The 19772-nt window shown below is 40.6% G+C and overlaps 1 protein-coding gene across 4 annotated transcripts; it reads right to left on the reverse strand.

Annotated features, from left to right (window-relative positions):
• Positions 1-2795: 2795 nt before the first annotated feature.
• Positions 2796-19706, reverse strand: LOC138962275 (uncharacterized). Of its 4 annotated transcripts, none has more exons than XM_070334025.1 (9): positions 19326-19704; positions 16461-16601; positions 13847-13923; positions 12733-13066; positions 11274-11414; positions 10306-10386; positions 9827-9934; positions 8404-8484; positions 2796-5949 (listed from the first exon to the last, which is right to left on the reverse strand). In XM_070334025.1, exons 1-9 carry the CDS (start codon positions 19381-19383, stop codon positions 5705-5707), a joined length of 1266 nt encoding a protein of 421 aa, XP_070190126.1. In that variant the 5' UTR covers positions 19384-19704; the 3' UTR covers positions 2796-5704. The 4 variants fall into 4 exon arrangements, with proteins under 4 accessions (XP_070190126.1, XP_070190128.1, XP_070190129.1 ...); XM_070334027.1 differs by lacking the exon at positions 19326-19704 and adding an exon at positions 18391-18620; XM_070334028.1 differs by lacking the exon at positions 19326-19704 and adding an exon at positions 18166-18379.
• Between the last annotated feature and the right edge of the window lie 66 nt (positions 19707-19772).

Below are 19772 nucleotides of genomic sequence, written 5' to 3' on the forward strand. Positions count from 1 at the left end.
TAGTGGAGATAGGTGTTGTCCAGGCTGCTGCAGGCTAAAGAACATATATTTTGCAGTGCAGAGTGGTTGAATGTCGTCGTCGTTGTCGTCTTTTATTTTTGTGTGTGTGTGTGTGTGTGTGTGTGTGTGTGTGTGTGTGTGTGTGTGTGTGTGTGTGTGTGTGTGTGTGTGTGTAGAGCGATTCGGAGGAAACTACAGGACCGATCTTCATGGAACTCTACCAAAACAAAATTCCAGATGATATCCCCAGACCGTTATTTTTCTTTTTTTACGATAACTGTCTTTGATGACGTCATATCCGACTGTTTGAGAAAGTTGAGGCGGCACTGTCACACCCTCATTTTTCAATGAAATTGATTGAAATTTTGGTCAGGTAATCTTCGACAAAGCCCAAACTATGGGATTGCATTTGAGCTTGGAAGCTTAAAAATTAATTAAACATTTGGTCATTAAAAATCTGAAAATTCTAATTAAAATAAACATTTTAGTAATCGATCCCACATTGACCTTAATTTCATCTTTTATTATTTCCTGATTCCAAAAACATATAGATATGCTATAATTTGGATTAAAAACAAGCTTAGAAAAAGAAAATGTAAACAATTTGAATTAAAATAAAAAGAAATCAAGTTAGAATTGATCATTTTGTTTATTCTGTATCATTTTCTAATTCCAAAAACATATAGATATATATATAAGCTTAGAAAAAAACATCATTATAGAAAAAAAGCGCTTTCCTATAAGGTCCTTTTCTCTGCTGCACTATACGGGTTTGTCACTTTAAGCCATATGCGAGCATGCTATACGCTATTGCGCTACATTGGCTTGTCACTTTCTGCTCGCGTTTGTTGTAAAAGTGGCACGAGCTTTCTCGGCTCAAGGCCGCGGGGAAATGCAGTGCGTTAATTTCATTCTGTGCGTTCGACGGGTTGAGTAAGTGTAGTAATTTTGCTTAACGCGACTTTTTTTTATCAGGAGACATACAACAGAGTCCTCGTCCTCGTTGTTGTCGTCGTCGTTTTTCTCCGTCCTAATTGTCATCTTCCTTGTTGTCGTTCCGATCATCATCATCATCATCATCATCATCATCATCATCATCATCATCATCATCATCATCATCATCATCATCATCATCATCATCATCATCATCAAACCGAGCGTTAACTGAGCGAGAAAAGTGCGTGCATTTCCCACGGAAGATATCGACGTAATATTACAGGGCCCAGTGACCGCGATCGCCCCACACGCCGGTGTAGTGTAGAGTCTTTTTTTTCTTCGTTTTTATATTTAGTAAAGTTTTGACTAAATATTTTAACATCGAGGGGGAATCGAAACGAGGGTCGTGGTGTATGTGCGTGTGTGTGTGTGTGTGTGTGTGTACTTGTTTTCCCCTCGTTATTGTGACCATTGGCCGGCCCCATCGTTGTTTTGACAGTGCCTGCTGAAGTGACCGTTTGACCAATAGATAAGAAATTCCACATCAAGCTTATTTAAATTGGCCAAAAGTGAATGTGCATAATTACACTCACATACACTCAATATTTCAATAAACTGAAACACCGCCTGCATTGTGTTGACAAAGATGATACACACGATACACACTTGTGTGTGAACGTTGTTTTGACCGGGGTATACATGTTTTCCCCTCGTTATTGTGACCATTGGCCGGTCCCATCGTTGTTTTGACAGTGCCTGCTGAAGTGACCGTTTGACCAATAGATAAGAAATTCCACATCAAGCTTATTTAAATTGGCCAAAAGTGAATGTGCATAATTACACTCACATACACTCAATATTTCAATAAACTGAAACACCGCCTGCATTGTGTTGACAAAGATGATACACACTCGTGTGTGAACGTTGTTTTGACCGGGGTATACATGTTTTCCCCTCGTTATTGTGACTATTGGCCAGTTCCATCGTTGTTTTGACAGTGCCGGTTGAAATGACCGTTTGACCAATAGATAACAAAATTCCACATCAAGCTCATTTAAATTGGCCAAAAGTGAATGTGCATAATTACACTCACATACACTCAGTATTTCAATAAACTGAAACACCGCCTGCATTGTGTTGACAAAGATGATACACACGATACACACTCGTGTGTGAACGTTGTTTTGACCGGGGTATACATTGTATTGACTTTCCGTGGTAGTGTGATATTGTATATATATGATATAAGGTAGTGTGCCTTTACATTTTAACTTGCTCCTTTCAAAACCTTCTATTGGCACTTAGACCAAAGAATCACAAAGCCTTTTTTTATGTGTACGAAACAGCTAAACAAAACGTGTAGCTTACTTTGCAGTGCATAATCATGAAGCTTTTTAAAATGAAGTTTAATTATCATATTTGAAGGTGGTGGATACTATAAGTGTTATCAGGGACCTATATTAGAATCAGTCTGTCAGTTACGGTTTTTTTTTCCTTCTTGTAATGAAAGGTATTTTTATGATGGCGCTCAGTTCCCTTGCGTTTGTTCATCGACATTTTAAGATACCTTCACATTTGAAATTGCATTTTATTTTATTTACTTTGACTTCCATTCATTTAATGATGGGCTTGTTTAGCATAATTGCTTTTGTATACACATGCATTTTACAGTCTGTGTGTTCAGTTGTAGAAACAATTTCTCTTCTTGAGACAATAATAGCTTTTTGTTAACTTTCGGAGTAAGGATTTGAATGATTTTCCCTGTGGCGATTATGTTCATGCAATCTGCAATCCTGTGATCACACATCCACATACAAACACAATCAGTCAAATCATAACAATAAGCATGTTTTGCAAAATAACGTTTGGTAGTTTTTATTCCTTTTCAATGGCATGCAACAAAACGGTGACATTTGCTTTTTGCAGACATTTAAAAAGCAGTGAATTTATACTGTTATAGCTTACAACCAGGCTATAACAGTGATTGAATGTTGCCCCAGTTGACAAAGGAACAGGAAATAGAATGCATGTACAACTTCTCGTCTCAAACTAAAATAAAGAAGAAAAACAAATCTGAATATCTTGTTAAAGAGAACAGAGAAAAAAAGTGTATTTTGTACCTTCAAAACCTCTTAAACAGCGCTTACATTAGATTTAAGAATTCAGTGAACTTAACGTATAACAACGATTGAATAACTCTGCCCAACATGACAAAGAAAAAAAGACAGATTTATTTCTCTCAAACAAAACCTTCAAACCTGTTGAAAAATAGGCTATTGCCTCCACCATCATTGTTCTGACCGCGCATAATAAACTGAACTTTTGACCAATGTCCAACAAAATTCAAATTAAGCTAAATCAAACACACTCTAAATAAATAATTAAATATGAAACTGCTCATGATTAAAAATAATGAAAACACATAATGCACACCCGGTGTATAACATTGTTCTGAAAGGAACAATACACGGCTTTGACTTTCTTTAAACTTATAAGTGGGCCTAATGCGTTCATGATAATAATGCAATATAACACAGTAAGGTAGTCTCGAGTCATATGATTACATATTTGTAACATGGAAAATAAACCAATGTTAAAATACTGTGAGGCATGAGAATTGGCATATAGATATATATATATATATATATATATATATATATATACAGATTATTTAAAACACTCCACTGAATAGTCCACACAATCAAAACAACTAGCAGCATCTTTAGTAAGGTCTATGCTTTTTCAATTGCAACAAATGAAAAATATACTTTTGTTTCTAACAGAAAGTAAGAAAACTGCCAATTTATCCTTTGTATTATAGCTTCCAACAAACGTATAGCGACGATTGAATAATTTTGCCCCAGGTGACAAAGAAACATACAATAAAACTATTTTCCAACTTCTTGTCTCTCAAACAAAATTGAAAAAGCAAATCTTCAAACATCCTGTTAAAATAGGCCATTTGCCTCCACCATCGTTGTTTTGACAGCACATGCTGAAGTGACCTTTTGACCGATGCCCATGAAATACCAAATTAAGCTGATCTAAAGAGCCAAAAGTAAATGTACCATAAATACACTTTATATACACTCAAAATCTTTCTTTATTCTTTATTTCTTTATTTGGTGTTTAACGTCGTTTTCAACCACGCAGGTTATATCGCGACGGGGAAAGGGGGGGAGAAGGGATAGAGCACTTAAAATCGAAATCAATCATTACATGTGAAACACCACTATCATTGTGTTGACATTGAAATGTCACACACGATGACCCAGTGTTTATGATACGTTATGATTGTTTTGACTTTCCTACTAGCGGACCGTATGGTAGTTTGTGGTCACGATAATAAATAATAATGATCACACGATGACCCAGTGTTTATGATACGTTATGATTGTTTTGACTTTCCTACTAGCGGACCTTATGGTAGTTTGTGGTCACGATAATAAATAATAATGATAATAAAGTTAAAACGGCTATGCCTACGATGCCTTCGGGCCTTGTTTTTGGCCGATTTGAGCGAAATTGCTGTTATATATTGCTCAGCCAACCTTAATTAGAGCAATCCTTACCCTTGTTATCCCAAAGAAGTACTGTACGCCCCCTGCGGGTTAGGGGGAAGAATTTACCCGATGCTCCCCAGCATGTCGTAAGAGGCGACTAACGGATTCTGTTTCTCTCTCAATAAAATGTCACACACGATGACAAAGTGCATATGACACTTTGATTGTTTTGACTTTCCTAATAGCGGACCTTATCTTTACTTTATTTGGTGTTTAACGTCGTTTTCAACCGTTCAACGTTATATCGCGACGGGGAAAGGGGGGGGGGGGGATGATGGGATAGAGCCACTTGTTAATTGTTTCTTGTTCACAAAAGCACTACCAGAGCTGGACTCCAAGTTTAACATTGGCGAACGACAAGAAGAAGAAGACAAAAGCACTAATAAAAAAATTGCTCCAGGGGCTAGCAACGTAGTACAATATATGACCTTACTGGGAGAATGCAAGTTTCTAGTACAAAGGACTTAACATTTCTTACATACTGCTTGACTAAAATCTTTACAAACATTGACTATATTCTATACAAGAAACACTTAACAAGGGTAAAAGGAGAAACAGAATCCGTTAGTTGCCTCTTACGACATGCTGGGGAGCATCGGGTAAATTCTTCCCCCTAACCCGCGGGGGGGGGGGGGGGGGAGCGGACCTTATGGTAGTCTGTGTTCATGATAATAAATAATGATAATACAGTTAAACAAGGGCAAAGCCACAAAGAATATGACTCACTTGCTTATATTTTGTTTTGTTTTGCTGATGTAATCACATGCATTTTATAAGTGTTCATAGGTTTCATAACCAAGACGAGTTTTTATCATGAAAGCTTCCATTATTTGAAAAGTTTTGAGTGTTCAATAGGTGGTCAGTTGTCAATACATATATAGCCTCGTTTTTGCTATGCAAATGAATTAAAAATAGCCAACTGCCTCCACCATCATTGTTTTGACCGCATATTAAACTGACCTTTGGATCAGTGCTAAGAAAGGTCACATCTAGCTTATTCAAAATGCCAAAAATGATTTGCATAAACACATACTAAATAAATCATTTAACATAAAACACAACCACCAGTGTGCTCATAGTCAAAATTAATAAAAACAAATAAAGATAAATGTGTAAATCATTGTCCAGTACAGCTCAAGACACAAACCTGCACTAGATATATATCCACTTAGTGGTAGTGATCAGCAACAACATTGGAAAGATGATCAGTAGCTGAAAAGCTGAACATTATTTAGTTTCGCTGATTTCTTTGCAAAGCAGTAATCCTGTTTCGTACATGTATAGTTCTTGACGTGTAGCCAGGTACGAATTATCAGAGTCTCTTCAGCCTGAAGGCACTTCTGGATATCCTCTTTTCTTGGCAGCACTTGCGTGGCGATATATTTTAACAAATGAGCCTCCACTGCCTTCACCTCCTCCTCCAACCACAGTCGACATGGCTGGCTTGAACCTTTGTGGACACAGATATCACAAGACCTATTACCGGAGATACAAAGGTTAAATATGTTATCGGATTAAAACTTTATAAGGAACAATCATGCCAACTCAATATGAGCGCCGGGTAGTCTGGTGGTCTAGGCCGACAACTCGTGATCTCAGTGTCTCTATTTCGAATCTTGATTGGGCATGGACATTTATTTTCCCGAGTCAACATTTGTTCTGATTCTTCTTCGTGGCACTAAAGCTAGTACACTAAAACTGTCACATTTTCACTGTCAATCTTAGTGCTGCTTACATTTTGGTTGTTCAATGTAAGTTAGATATAGTACAGGGTGACACAAAAAAAACAGAGCCCACCAAAAGTTTAATATTTTCTGAAATAATCAGCCGATTCTTTTATTTTTTCAGGTGAGCCAAGCTGAAATGATGTTCTAACAGCCCACCAAGTTTGAGCTTCAAGATGTCATGGACAACGGAGCATAAGACATTTATAGTCGAGGCCTATTTTCGGTCGAATTCTATCCAGACTGGTCAGCCGCAGATGTGGGATCGCTCTTACAGCTGCTGTTATTGCTGCCTTAAGATCAGGGATGGTCTGGGGGTTGTTGCCATATACCCTGTCCTTGAGGTACCCCCACAGATAAAAATCTGGGGGGTTCAAGTCCGGTGAATAGGGGGACCACTCTGGGTCACATCTGCGGCTGACCAGTCTGGATAGAATTCGACCGAAAATAGGCCTCGACTATAAATGTCTTATGCTCCGTTGTCCATGACATCTTGAAGCTCAAACTTGGTGGGCTGTTAGAACATCATTTCAGCTTGGCTCACCTGAAAAAATAAAAGAATCGGCTGATTATTTCAGAAAATATTAAACTTTTGGTGGGATAGATCTGTTTTTTTTGTGTCACCCTGTACCTCCTCTTTTTTCCAATTCCTGGGACTCCCGTCCCCGCCTCTAATACACGGAAGTGTATGTGGGCGTAATCCATCAATTACAAAAGATTTCAAATCTAAATTAAAACCGGAATTACAGACCCTGTACACATTCATTTTCAAAGCATGGGACAGAAGCCACGAATGGGCATGAGAAGTGGCAGGTCAGTTAGCCATTGCACTTGTTAACTGATCCACTTATTTATTCATTTTTAAATAATTATACAATTTACTGCTTAGTTTTGAATCAAGAAAACTGAGCGACAGCAGAAGGCCATTTTGATATGTTAAAGCACGTACGGATTTGAACTGCTCTTTGACAAAATGCCGCTCCTAGTTAGATTAACAGTTAACTCGTTATGAACACAGACCTGTTTACATCCTGCATTAAAACCAGTCATAAAAACACTCTCCAGAAGCTACCTTTTTTTTTTGTGGACCGGCTCGTTCATTTTATTTAAAGATTTTCTTTAAAGTTTTTCAATTCAAAGAACTGTGATCTTTGCTATATTGGAGAAAGATTAATGGAGATCACTTTTAGACTCAAAAAGACTTTCAAATTCCGGCAACAGCACAAGTCACTGACCGTAGCAAGAGATAATGTCGAAGCACAGACATACTGGTCAAATAAACTCGATGCGAAGCAGGCTCATGTTTTGCCAAACACAATTTGTTTGTTTCCATGTTCATTTGTGTACTGCATTTTGTAAATAAACTAATGCTGCGTCTAACCTCGGGACACGTTCGCTTGGTTCGCGGACGAACGACTGCAGTGACTCATGACTGACTAGCTTTGTTGTTGCACTGATCTCAATTCGATCACCAAAATGCAAGTGATTCGCTCTTCTTAGACTTCGCCAGACACTGCCACTTGACTTGATAGTTTTGCCGATATTCCTGTACAACTTGAGCTTTTTTGGTTGGCATTTTGTCCCCAGAGAGATCGGCCTTACGCTTACGACCCATGTCGATCGGACCGAATGCACAAAAACCACGCGTTGACCGACAAATACCTTGTTTTTGCACATGCGCAGACAAGGCTGTTCCGGTCGGCCTTGAGCTAAAAGGGTTTCCGGGAAATCAAAATCCCGGTGACTACTAGTACTACAATTTCGACTTTAAATTTTCACACACGGAAATGGTTCTCGTGACCGGAATTTCCGGTAGATTTCCGTAATACCGGAATTTAGACCCTAAATCCGTAATAATTCCGGGAGGGTAAACAGGTCTGTGAACATACTCTATGTTTCCTTCCAAGTGCTTTAGAGAAGGGTATTACCGTACTCAAAAACACAATAACTATACGCTCCTAGTTAGATTAACAGTTAACACGTTATGAACAGGCTCTATTTTTCCTTCCAAGTGCTTCAGAGAAGGATATTACCTTACTCAAAAACACAATAACTATCTAGTTTACTGGTTTTGTTCTACTTTAAAGGAATAACTTTTGTGTGGATTGAGTCAGCTCCTTAAAGCTCAGTTCACAAAGAGAAAGAAGAGGTATAAATACAATGATTATGTTTCCACTCACTGTTGCGCGTTGCCTTTGATTTGAGCTTCTTTGGTTTGGAATGGCTCCACTGTTCAGGTAGGTACTCATTGTCAGTTGAACCTTGGGGAAAAAAAAAGATGATAGATTTTCTCAGCTGGCTTATCTTTATTTCAAATCATTTGATAGATTATGCAAAATAGCAAAAAAAGAACAACAGCTAAAAGACATATGCTTTTAAATATCAATTTCGTTGTCAAATAACTAAACACAAGAGTTTCCACTATGGAATGCGGCCATTCAACAACTAGGTAATGGGCGCTTAGTTAATCGTCCGTACATGACGCCAGCATTTCTTTCTTTCTTTATTTGGTGTTTAACGTCGTTTTCAACCACGAAGGTTATATCGCGACGAGGGAAAGGGGGAGATGAGATAGGGGAAAGGGTGGAGATGGGAGGGAGCCACTTGTTAAGTGTTTCTTGTTCACAAAAGCACTAATCAAAAAATTGCTCCAGGGGCTTGCAACGTAGTACAATATATGACCTTACTGGGAGAATGCAAGTTTCCAGTACAAAGGACTAAACATTTCTTACATACTGCTTGACTAAAATCTTTACAAACATTGACTATCTATATATATATACGACTTGTGTCTGTGTGTGTGTGTGTGTGTGTGTGTGTGTGTGATTGATCGCCATGCACGGCCAAAGTTCTCGATGGATCTGCTTCAAATTTGGTGGGCTTATTGACAGAGACCCCGGACACAACCTGATCGATGAGATATTTCAACACGTGCTCTCAGCGCGCAGCGCTTAACCGATTTTCGTTTTTCACTGCACGTTACTATTTTTAGATCTCCCTTCCTTCGTGCGCTGGCGTCAATCGATATTCCCGTTTGTACGTTTATATTTAGAAGGTCACTGCACGTTACTATTTTTAGATCTCCCTTCCTTCGTGCGCCGGCGATGCCGGCGTACACCCGGCAAAGCCGGGTCCCCGGCGACGGCCGGGTATTCGGCTCTACTTCTTCCCGGCGAAGCGGGTAATCATCTAGTATTCTATACAAGAACCACTTAACAAGGGTTAAAGGAGAAACAGAATCCGTTAGTCGCCTCATACGACATGCGGGGTGCAGAGAAATAAGGATGTGGAAAAGAAGACTTTTGGTAAGTGAAATAAAGGTGATGGATCCAGTCAGGTAGAAATAAGACAACAAGAAAAGAATTGGAAAACTGCAGGGAATAGTAGGGAGAGTTTTCTTGGAAGGAAATATAGGTGAAAGGACTGGTAAGGCAGAAATAAGACAAAAGAAGAGAAGAAACAGAACCGTTAGTCGCCTCTTACGACATGCTGGGTAGCATCGGGTAAATTCTTTCTAGTCCCAACCAATATGGGACTCCCCCTAACCCGCGGGGGGGTGACGCCAGCATGTTTCTAAATTAATTTATATGCAATAAAGCTTACTTTCGTTAGATGACGCTGAAGGAGAAGTGATCTGTGTGAATACACTGCATCTTGTGTTCATCATTGCCACACCAACAGGAGAGAATGTCCAGGAGGAAGGGGGCTCGCCTGGGGACATAATAAAATTATAATTAATTATTTATTGTATTAATTATGTTATGTTCAAAATAAATAAACGTGTGTTCGGTGTTATGAGTGTACAGGAATGAACTATTCTTCAAAGGTACAAATACATTTCAGATGTAAGACAATCAAATGCATCAACGAATGCAGTTCTACCCCTCATCCTTAACCCCCACCCACCCCCCAACATTGACGCCGTAAAAAAACACCTCCGACAAGCGTGTTGGACACAAACAACTCTGTGAGTTAAATTCAAGCTGTTCCCACTCGAACACAGGAACCCCCTGACCTTCATCCATCTCCAGTCGCGCCCCCATGGAAAATTGGTTGACTAAGGAGAAAGATATATACTGAACTGTTTGAGCATGCACTGCTGTCAGCAGCACACCGTTGAAACTTCCTTTGGATTTCTGGTGCTTCCTCATCATCAGCAGAATCTGACAAATACAAAAACATGAATAACCCTTGTGATATTACCTCATTTTTTGTTTGTTTGTTTGCTTAACGCCCAGCCGACCATGAAGGGCCATATCAGGGCGGTGCTGCTTTGACATATAACGTGCGCCACACACAAGACAGAAGTCGCAGCACAGGCTTCATGTCTCACCCAGTCACATTATTCTGACACCGGACCAACCAGTCCTAGCACTAACCCCATAATGCCAGACGCCAGGCGGAGCAGCCACTAGATTGCCAATTTTAAAGTCTTAGGTATGACCCGGCCGGGGTTCGAACCCACAACCTCCCGATCAAGGGGCGGACGCCTTACCACTAGGCCAACCGTGCCGGTCATATTACCTCATGCCAGGGTGACAAGTTTACACTAAATAAGTAAATGTATTCACTTTTACATGGAATGGCAGCTACAAATAAGAAATTAAATCTACTATGTTACTTTGTGGGAGTGAGGAGGGGGGGGGGGGGGGTAAAGAGAAAGAAAAGTCATGTTTGCAACTACAAACTTAAGAGACTTTCAGACACTGAACAGCGACATCGCCATTCAAATATGTCCTGTCCCCACTCCAACACCATGTAGATGGGATGGATTCAGCCCATATTGTCCCTTACTGTCACCTACTGCAGTGGAGCGCTGCGGACTTAAATTAAGGGCCCCTCCTGTTTTTGAACACCAGGAGCTATCTAGTTTGCTGTTAGGTAGGCACCGGCTCATCTTTCCTGCTTCCTTACTTTCTTTTACTATCAACATTCTGTTCACAGTTGTTATTTCTGCCAAAGTGACCAATCGCATTTGTTTTTATCCGAAACTGGGAGTGCTTGCAGTACTGTAGTTGATAGCATGCGTACACAGAAGAAGAAGACTTACTGTCAGGTGCAGCTGTAGCAGGACAAGGTTGATGCATAGGCGGAGAGGGCTGGTTATGTGGCGGTGCCAAAGAGTCTTTTGTTGCGAACCTTCCTGATGCAGATCGTTCTGGAATAGGGCTGTGACCCTTTTCAACAAATTCTGTAAATAATAGTTACAATATGATAGAATAGATAAAATCCTAGATCGCAAGTACAAAAGTTTATGTAGTAAGTACCGTAGTATTAATGTTTGCTTTATTGTGTAATGCAAATTAATGTTAGCACAATATATCACATTGTAGTGTGCATTGAAGTATGAACGTTCTCAATTTAGATTTAAAACAAATACACTTAGTGTACACTACATTGGGGTGTGCACGTAAAAGATCCCACGATTGACAAAAGGGTCTTTCCTGGCAAAATTGTATAGGCATAGATAAAAATGTCCACCAAAATACCCGTGTGACTTGGAATAATAGGCCGTGAAAAGTAGGATATGCGCCGAAATGGCTGCGATCTGCTGGCCGATGTGAATGCGTGATGTATTGTGTAAAAAAATTCCATCTCACACGGCATAAATAAATCCCTGCGCCTTGAATAAAAATTGAAAAGAAAAAAAATCCCTGCGCTTAGAACTGTACCCACGGAATACGCGCGATATAAGCCTCATATTGATTGATTGAAATAAAATTGTATTGGTGGTTCAATGTCACTAGCCACAACAAAGGCGATACCAGAGAGAGGGAGACCGGGATTCAAACCTGTGACTATGAGAGTCAGAGGAACTATATGTAGTCCACGCTGTGTACCGAATGAGCCATCCCAGCCCCCCAATTTAGAAGAAGAAGAAGAGGCAGAAGAAGCAGAAGGAGAAGAAGATGAATTTAAGAATACAAAAAAAAGGTTATTACAATACTAGATTTAGAGATAGTCTAGCTGTGTTCATTTTGTGCAAAAAGAGCAAAGGAATTCATGTTTGTTTGTTTATTTGTTGCTTAACGTCCAGCCGACTACGCAGAGCCATATCAGGACGAGGAAGGGGGGGATGAAGGGGGCCACTTGTCAAGCGATTCCTGTTTACAAATGCACTAACCCATTACTTGTGTCCCAGCAGGCTTTAGTAAAACTAAATTAATACCTACTGGAAGATTACCAGTTTCCAGTATGTTAAAATAGGCTTAACCTATCTACTGCTGGACTTACATCAGAACACTAACAGATTAAACTATACATGAATCGCGAGACAAGCGGCAAGAGAAGAGATTTTTGGAAAAAATACAGGTGAATGAGCAAGAAGGCAGAAAAAAGAAAAGAATTCATGAAGAAAAAGAGAGCATGACAGGAAAGAGGAACCAAAAATCTACCTAACAGCAAACTAGAAAGCTCCTGCGGTTCCAAAAACAGGAGGGGCCTTTAATTTCATAACCGCAGTGCCCCACTGCGGGAAAAGGAATTCATGTTCAAAATGTCACACATACCTGCCTCCTCATCCGAGGTGATGGCTTCATCTTCAGCCACTTCCATCTCATCCAGGGTGCAGCGCTGGTGGTCTTGCAGCTTCCCCTTTTCAAGGGCAAGGAGTAATTTGCTGACTTTGGCCAACTGCATCATGTCTGATGGGAGGCGGTAGTACTCGCGGTGTCCCATAAACTGAGCAAGGGCATCCAGCTCGTTGTCCTTCAAACTGACTATCTGGGACAGAGTAGCAACCTGCTTTCGAAGTGAAGTAGATGTGATGAACTGTGGCTCTGCCAACTGCGCTGATGTCACAAACTTTCGAAGCGTGTCAGATCCCCGAATGTGCCCCTCCGACTGAAAGAATGAGCAAGAAAACACAAATTTGTTGGAGCCGCTGACACCAGCATCATCCCTTTTTTGCACAAGCAGTTCCACAGCTGCTTTCACCTGTGCAGTCATGAGAATTGGGACAATTCGGCCACGTTTTCCGATTATCTCAATCCTGGTCAGCTTGTTACATAGGATTTTTTCAAATGTGCTAAGTGATTTGAAGACATCTTTCACACAGTCACAGCACCGTCGGAGGATGCCATTTTGGATGCGTCGTAAGCGAGACTGAGCTTCGACAACATTATTATGCAGTCCGCCGATACCGACAAATAGCCTACCTGGAAGCTTTCGTGGGCACAGAAAATGAGCCAGAGGACTTCGCTGATACTGCCTGGCGCACTTCAGTTCCTGCCATCATTCAGAATTGCCAAATCGAACAATCAAAAAGAGTACGACTGAGGAAGTAACTGGGACATTCTTCGCTGTTCCTTCCAACTGGCAACTCAACTGAACTTGTTAGCCTTTGTTGGTGATCTGTTTCGACCGTATATTTTTGTTCTTTTTTCATTATAAATGCCTTATTTTGTCTGAGAAAAAGAACCAGTTGCTGAAAAAGAATGCACAACTCTGATGCATGTTTTTCAGAGGCAAAAGAACATAGACTGCAGATAGCAAACATATTTCATTGCCTTGGTCATCACAGGAAACTCACAAGTAATGCAGGTCAAACATTTAACAAATCAAATCGCAAAAACAAAATATCTTCAGACAGGGCAACAAATAATCTACTCTATAAAAACTCACCATTTGGGAGTCAACTGAGTGATGGCTGCTTATAGAGTCCTCTGTCACAAGCGCCTGTGGTTCGAAGCTGCAGTCAACTGTAGGAAAGACAGACAGAAAGCGCCTGTGGTTGCATGATGCTTGGGACTTAACCTGTTTTTGAGCTTCATATTTCCCCTTTACGTTGGTTTACAGTTAGAACAGTCTAGTTAACTGTTTTCATATTTGTGTATAATAAATTTGATATGGGAGATTTTACTTCATTCGTACTGAAGCTTGCGTAGAGTCCAGCTAGATCAGCTGTAAGTCCTATTTCATAGACTGGACTGGAGAAAGGCATTATGGTTTGTCTATACATGCGACTCAGTTGCAGTCGCCCTCTTGTTCCTGAATCAAGCTGAAGCCAAATACTGGTTGAACTCCGTATATATATGTATCGTCTATCGTCAGACTACATCGTCTGTCTTCCGTCTATCGTCTGTCTTCCATCTACCGTCTGTCTTCCGTCTATTGTATGTCTTCCGTCTGTCTTCCATCTATTGTCTGTCTTCCGTCTATCGTCTGTCTTCCATCTACCGTCTGTCTTCCGTCTATTGTATGTCTTCCGTCTGTCTTCCATCTATTGTCTGTCTTCCGTCTATTGTCTGTCTTCCATCTATTGTCTGTCTTCTGTCTATTGTCTGTCTTCCGTCTATCTTCTATCTATCGTCTGTCTTCCATCTATCGTCTGTCTTCCGTCTATTGTCTGTCTTCCGTCTATCTTCCGTCTATTGTCTGTCTTCCATCTATCGTCTGTCTTCCGTCTATCGTCTGTCTTCCGTCTATTGTCTGTCTTCGATCTACCATCTGTCTTCCAACTATTGTCTGTCTTCCATCTATCTTCTGTCTATTGTCTGTCTTCCGTCTATCATCAGACTACATCCCAAGAATTCAGCATTTTCTCTAGTGGGTCCTCTATTTTCTCTGTTAACTGTGGGTCAGTCCATTCATCAGATTGGGATCTGCATATATATGAGCGTTGCATAGGCAAAGGCAATATTGCCGATTCATTACAAAGCACTGGAAAGACCGTCTGCTAGACTGCAGCTACTAGTTTTGCAAGGTGTGTTGCAGGAATTGAATTTTTACCAGGGATGTATTTCATAGACGGCAAGAATTTAGTTTTTGTACAAACTATATCGTCTGTCGACCAGTAACAGAAGCAAACCTGACCAGGTATGTGCATGCAAGCACTTAATTCATCCACGGTGATGAAACAGGAAGCATGCTTTATTGTTGTAAATATATATATAGGATATTGAGCAGCTTCCGTTGACATATATGGCCTTATGACCGAAATAGGTCCATGTACATGTGAGACTATCAAATCATAACCCTGAATTCTCCAATGTGTATCAGAATAGCAATTTAACTACATATCTTAGTCATAACTAAACTGTGTTAACTGTAGTGTGATCACCCCTCCAGAAGTATTGCATAACAGTTAGTTAGTCAGGGGTTCCACTGGGTTTTTGCTTTTTGCGTTTGCATACACAACATGACTGAAAAAATGCGTATGAGCCGGGGAAAACGCGTACCATTACAAACTTAATTGGGGGAAAAAACGCGAAGGAGAAGTGTGTTTTTCTCACTACGATTGAGAAGACATGCAGTGTTGGCGTTAACCGGTAATTACCGGTATTTTACCGGTTGAAACGAAAAAATCCCGGAACAAAATTGGCTGCCGTTGATTTTTAGAACTACCGGTCTTTTTTCGCTGGCAAAACTATAAAACCAGTACTCTGAGCTGGATTCTAACTGGTTCCAATGACCAGCCTACCGTTTTTTTCTGGACTGTTTGCTTCATAAAAGTTTGCGTACCGGTTTGAAAAAAGTACTAGCGCCATCACTGGACATGATGATGATAGGTAACTAAAAGAAGTCCCTTCATCAGATTCTGTTCTTTCACTTTCCGACGACAGATCGGTCTGTTTGCGTTTTGCAGTGGCTCTGTACAGGTAATAGGCCTCTAAGCGAGGAACTGAACTATTTGCATGGCGCTAAATGGAAGATATTTCAGCCTGAAAAACAATCACTGTGGGTCAGTCCGATGTAATCAGAGTAGACCCGGACACCCCTGGCCTGTAAACTGAATCGGCAGTGCACCAAACTAATGGCATGTGTGATAAGGCAGACCATTGTTTTGCTGAACACAGCAGGATCAATTATTTATTCTGTGACTCATGACCCCCCCCCCCCCCCCCCCCAAAGAAATGTAATGCAATCTTCCTCTTCGGTAGAGCTGGTCATTCATAAGGCTATCGCCGGTGGCAGTGACCTAAGGAATAAAGATTCAATTCGGTAGAGCACTGGTACTATGGCCTCTGGCGATAAGTACACGAGTGTTAACAGTGATGAACAAGGCGGGTGGGGAGAATCAGAGGTGGGAGTTCAGGTGCTCTCTTCGTGGCTATTTAGTGTTTTGAGTGCAATTGTAATTTTGCGTGACAAAATGCAACATGTCGGTGAAAATGTGTACGGAGGCTGAAAACTGCGTATACTTTTGTGTGTGCAATAAGTGGAACCCCTGAGTTAGTTCCTTACTTTCTGGTTAAATCTTGCCTTTCAACAAAATAAAAATGGGATTACATTGTACCTGGATGATTGCTGGTGTCATCTGGCAATGGTATGGCAGGTAGACTCTTAGCCAGTGCAGCCTGCACCATTCTTTGGCCGTATGAGAAATGTGGGAAGTACTCCCTTGTTTTAAATCTCTGGCCTCGGCCTCCTGGTTCCACTAGTGACATAATAGAACATTTTATTAGTAAATTTTCATTTGATTAATAATATCATCCTACATACGTGAGAGAGACACTCGTGAGATAATAATCGTTCAAATCACACGTGTGTATATCATGTAAATGAGGTCATGTCAAGCAAGTCTGGCAGGGACCTGTTTTTCCACTGCTTATGATGCCAAAGTCACCGAGACAAACGTCATTATAGAAGAAAAAAGATTGCGCTCGCTAATTACCTTCGATGAATTTTTAGAACTAACACGTCAAGCCACACTTTCAGAGTGACGTTTCTTTGCTTTGACGTAATAGATTGCACGAGGCTTTAGAAGAGATCGAGGTTCCAAAACAAGCGTCTTCAATTTAGCTGCCTCGACTGCAGGACATTTTCAGTAAAATACACGTAAGTACAGTATGTAGGATAAACAGAATACTACATGGCTTGCTGTTTTGTACCAGATTTACACTCGTTGCTTTTTAAAATAGTGAATAGCTCGCTTTCGCTCGCAGTTCAATATTTAAAAAAACAACTCATGAAAATCTGGTACGACACAGCAAGCCATACATAGTATTCTCTATTTATACTTCCCTAACTCACATAAAAGCATGTGTACATTTTTAATTGAGAAGCATTGTCATTCAGGTGTGTCTGATCCAAAGGAGTTGGACTTGGAGTATGATGAGAATGCATTATGTCTTACCACTGACGAGTCTCTGTCAGATGATGAATTGTATGATGCCGAAGAAGGCAGTGAGTTTTCTGACACTGTGACAGTGACATTGCGTCAAAGATGGTAGTGGTCGAGGGGGACCATGGGTTGAATGTCGAGGAGAGAAAAGAAAAAGAGAGCCTATACACTGTTCAATTAGCGGCTATGCTAATTATTTTGTCTGTAATGAACTTAAGTTGATGAGTTTGGGGGAGATACAAAGTACCCGAGCTACTGTAACCGGACTGCCTGGTCTCTGGGAAGAGACAGGGATAAACCATGCACGGAAAAAGTACATCATAGGTTTGAGGGGAAGCAGTAATGTCGTGGACAGGAGAAGAAAACAGAACAAAAAGAGGATGAAGAGAAAAAAAGAGGAACAAAAACGTGTGCGTGTGTATGGGTAAAGTAAAACACAAACAGTAGTTGGTTTTTTTTCAACAGACGGATTTCGTCCCCAGAACGGAAGAATGGCTCCAATACATGATAAGTCCAAAGTCAGTCCAGCTTCGCCCGGTCAAATAACTCTTCACGTCCTGAACACATTTCCCTATTGCTAAGCCTCAGTACCGTAAGGATTTGATGAAAATGACCAGAAAGTGGGTATCTGTGTGTGTCAGACATGACATTTATGGGTTTTATGTTATAAAACATGTATGTAAAGTATACACGTATAATACATGTATGTATTATCATTATGAGTAGTTAATTAATGAAGAAATCATACTGTCATTTTAATTTGTAACTAGTATGCATTAAATTGACAGAAGAAGACTCATCGTGTAAAAAGCAGAATTAATGATTCGCATGCCTGTTGGACCATGATTATGGGGGAGCCGAGTCTCCACTCACTCACGTGCAACAGGTGAAAAGCATGAACATATTTGACGATGCACAGAGCAGAGAGCGACGTGATCGAGTAACCGGACTTTACGGCCACGCCAGGAAGTCGCCGCGTCGGCTGGGTGATGGTGGAACAAAGAGATGAAACTTTCTTTCTTTATTTGGTGTTTAACGTCGTTTTCAACCACGAAGGTTATATCGCGACGGGGGAGATGAAACTAAACTACATTAAGCTTACAATTTCAATGTCAAGCGATTGTCTGCTTCGAGTCCCAGCACTTGTTCTGCCCCTAATTCGTCGATAATATCCCCAAATTTGTCTTTACTGACTGTATCAGCATCACCAGAGATGGTCCCAAAATCTCCGTGAAAAAAAAAATCAATACAAATCCATTGCAAACTACCAAAACGTTCACCAAACGAACGAACCGCGGAGCAGCTATGTGCTTGTTTACAAAGGAAGTGACCTAAATGTGGTTTTCAAGCACAGAGAGCGCTTCCGTCCTGTGAGGTCATTCCTAAGTATAGTAACAAAGTCGTGCGGTACAGGACGTGAAGAGTTTTTAATTAAATAAATCGAATTAAAAAAAAAATATAGTCGCACCGTGACTGACTTATTCGGTCTCCCTAATTCAACAGCTACTAGGCCTAAGGCGAGATTGAAATTTGAACATTGGAGCTAGATCTCAACCCGCCTCAGGCTCCTACACATAAATTCAGCAAACAAGCACAGACTGACACAAACAAAACATAGTTATATAAATACTGATAAAATCAGTGCTATTCGATCGCTTGTACGCACAGCTAATCTCAGAATCTTTCGGAAGTTAAAAAACCAACATGCATCGTGCCTTCTCAGTATAAGAGTATTTAGATCTGTGCACCACTCACCATAATTTGTTTTAATGTATAAGACTCTTGCATAGTAACCTGTACCAACAACTTGATAAGCCATTGATAATTAATGACTGATCAAGTTCTTGTTAATGTCACTGTCACTGGATTGTGAGCTCTAAATTCCAAAAAACGAGGTTAGCCATTTTGGAATGTCAGAGCCATGTGGCAACAGACCTGAAAGATAAAGTTGAAGGCGCGTCACTATTTCAAAAACAACTCAGTCAACTGTCTTTTCGTCTAAAATGGACAACAAAGTACTATAAATATAATACACACCTGTGTCTGTGGTAATGTAGCGGCTGCGGCGTTCACCCCGCGTGTCGGCGTCAGCCATCGTGTCAAATCACGGTTTCACGCGGCAATCCGCTCTCTCTCGCTCTCTCTCTCAATGTTGTCGCCAGGGGAACCCAAAAAACTACAGTTCTTGTTTTGACCGCAAAACACTAGCCCAACACACTCGCCACACACTCAACCCTGACAAAATTATCATAGTTTGGACAGAACCAATAAAATCAAATCCTTGTGTCACATGGTATATCTTAGGGCGGGAAGCTCGAAAATCGAGGCATCCGTTGTTGTGACGTCAAAACAACGGGGTGCGTCAAAACAATTCGGCTCCATTTTCGGGCCAAAGTCAAAACGACGCGGTCTTAACAAGAACACACACACAGAGCACACAGCACACATAGACATACACACACACACACACACACACCACACACA

Source organism: Littorina saxatilis, linkage group LG3, assembly GCF_037325665.1.
Source record: "Littorina saxatilis isolate snail1 linkage group LG3, US_GU_Lsax_2.0, whole genome shotgun sequence".
Classification (NCBI taxonomy): domain Eukaryota; kingdom Metazoa; phylum Mollusca; class Gastropoda; order Littorinimorpha; family Littorinidae; genus Littorina; species Littorina saxatilis.

Excerpts from the sequence above, each read along its gene's own strand:
- LOC138962275 (XM_070334025.1), bottom strand. The coding sequence starts at position 19,383 with ATGGCTGACGCCGACACGCGGGGTGAACGCCGCAGCCGCTACATTACC. Across the intron at positions 16,602-19,325 it reads CTACATTACCACAGACACAG|TGGAACCAGGAGGCCGAGGC; the intron begins GTGTGTATTATA and ends TTATGTCACTAG. Across the intron at positions 8,485-9,826 it reads TTCAGCGTCATCTAACGAAA|GTTCAACTGACAATGAGTAC; the intron begins GTAAGCTTTATT and ends TTTTTCCCCAAG.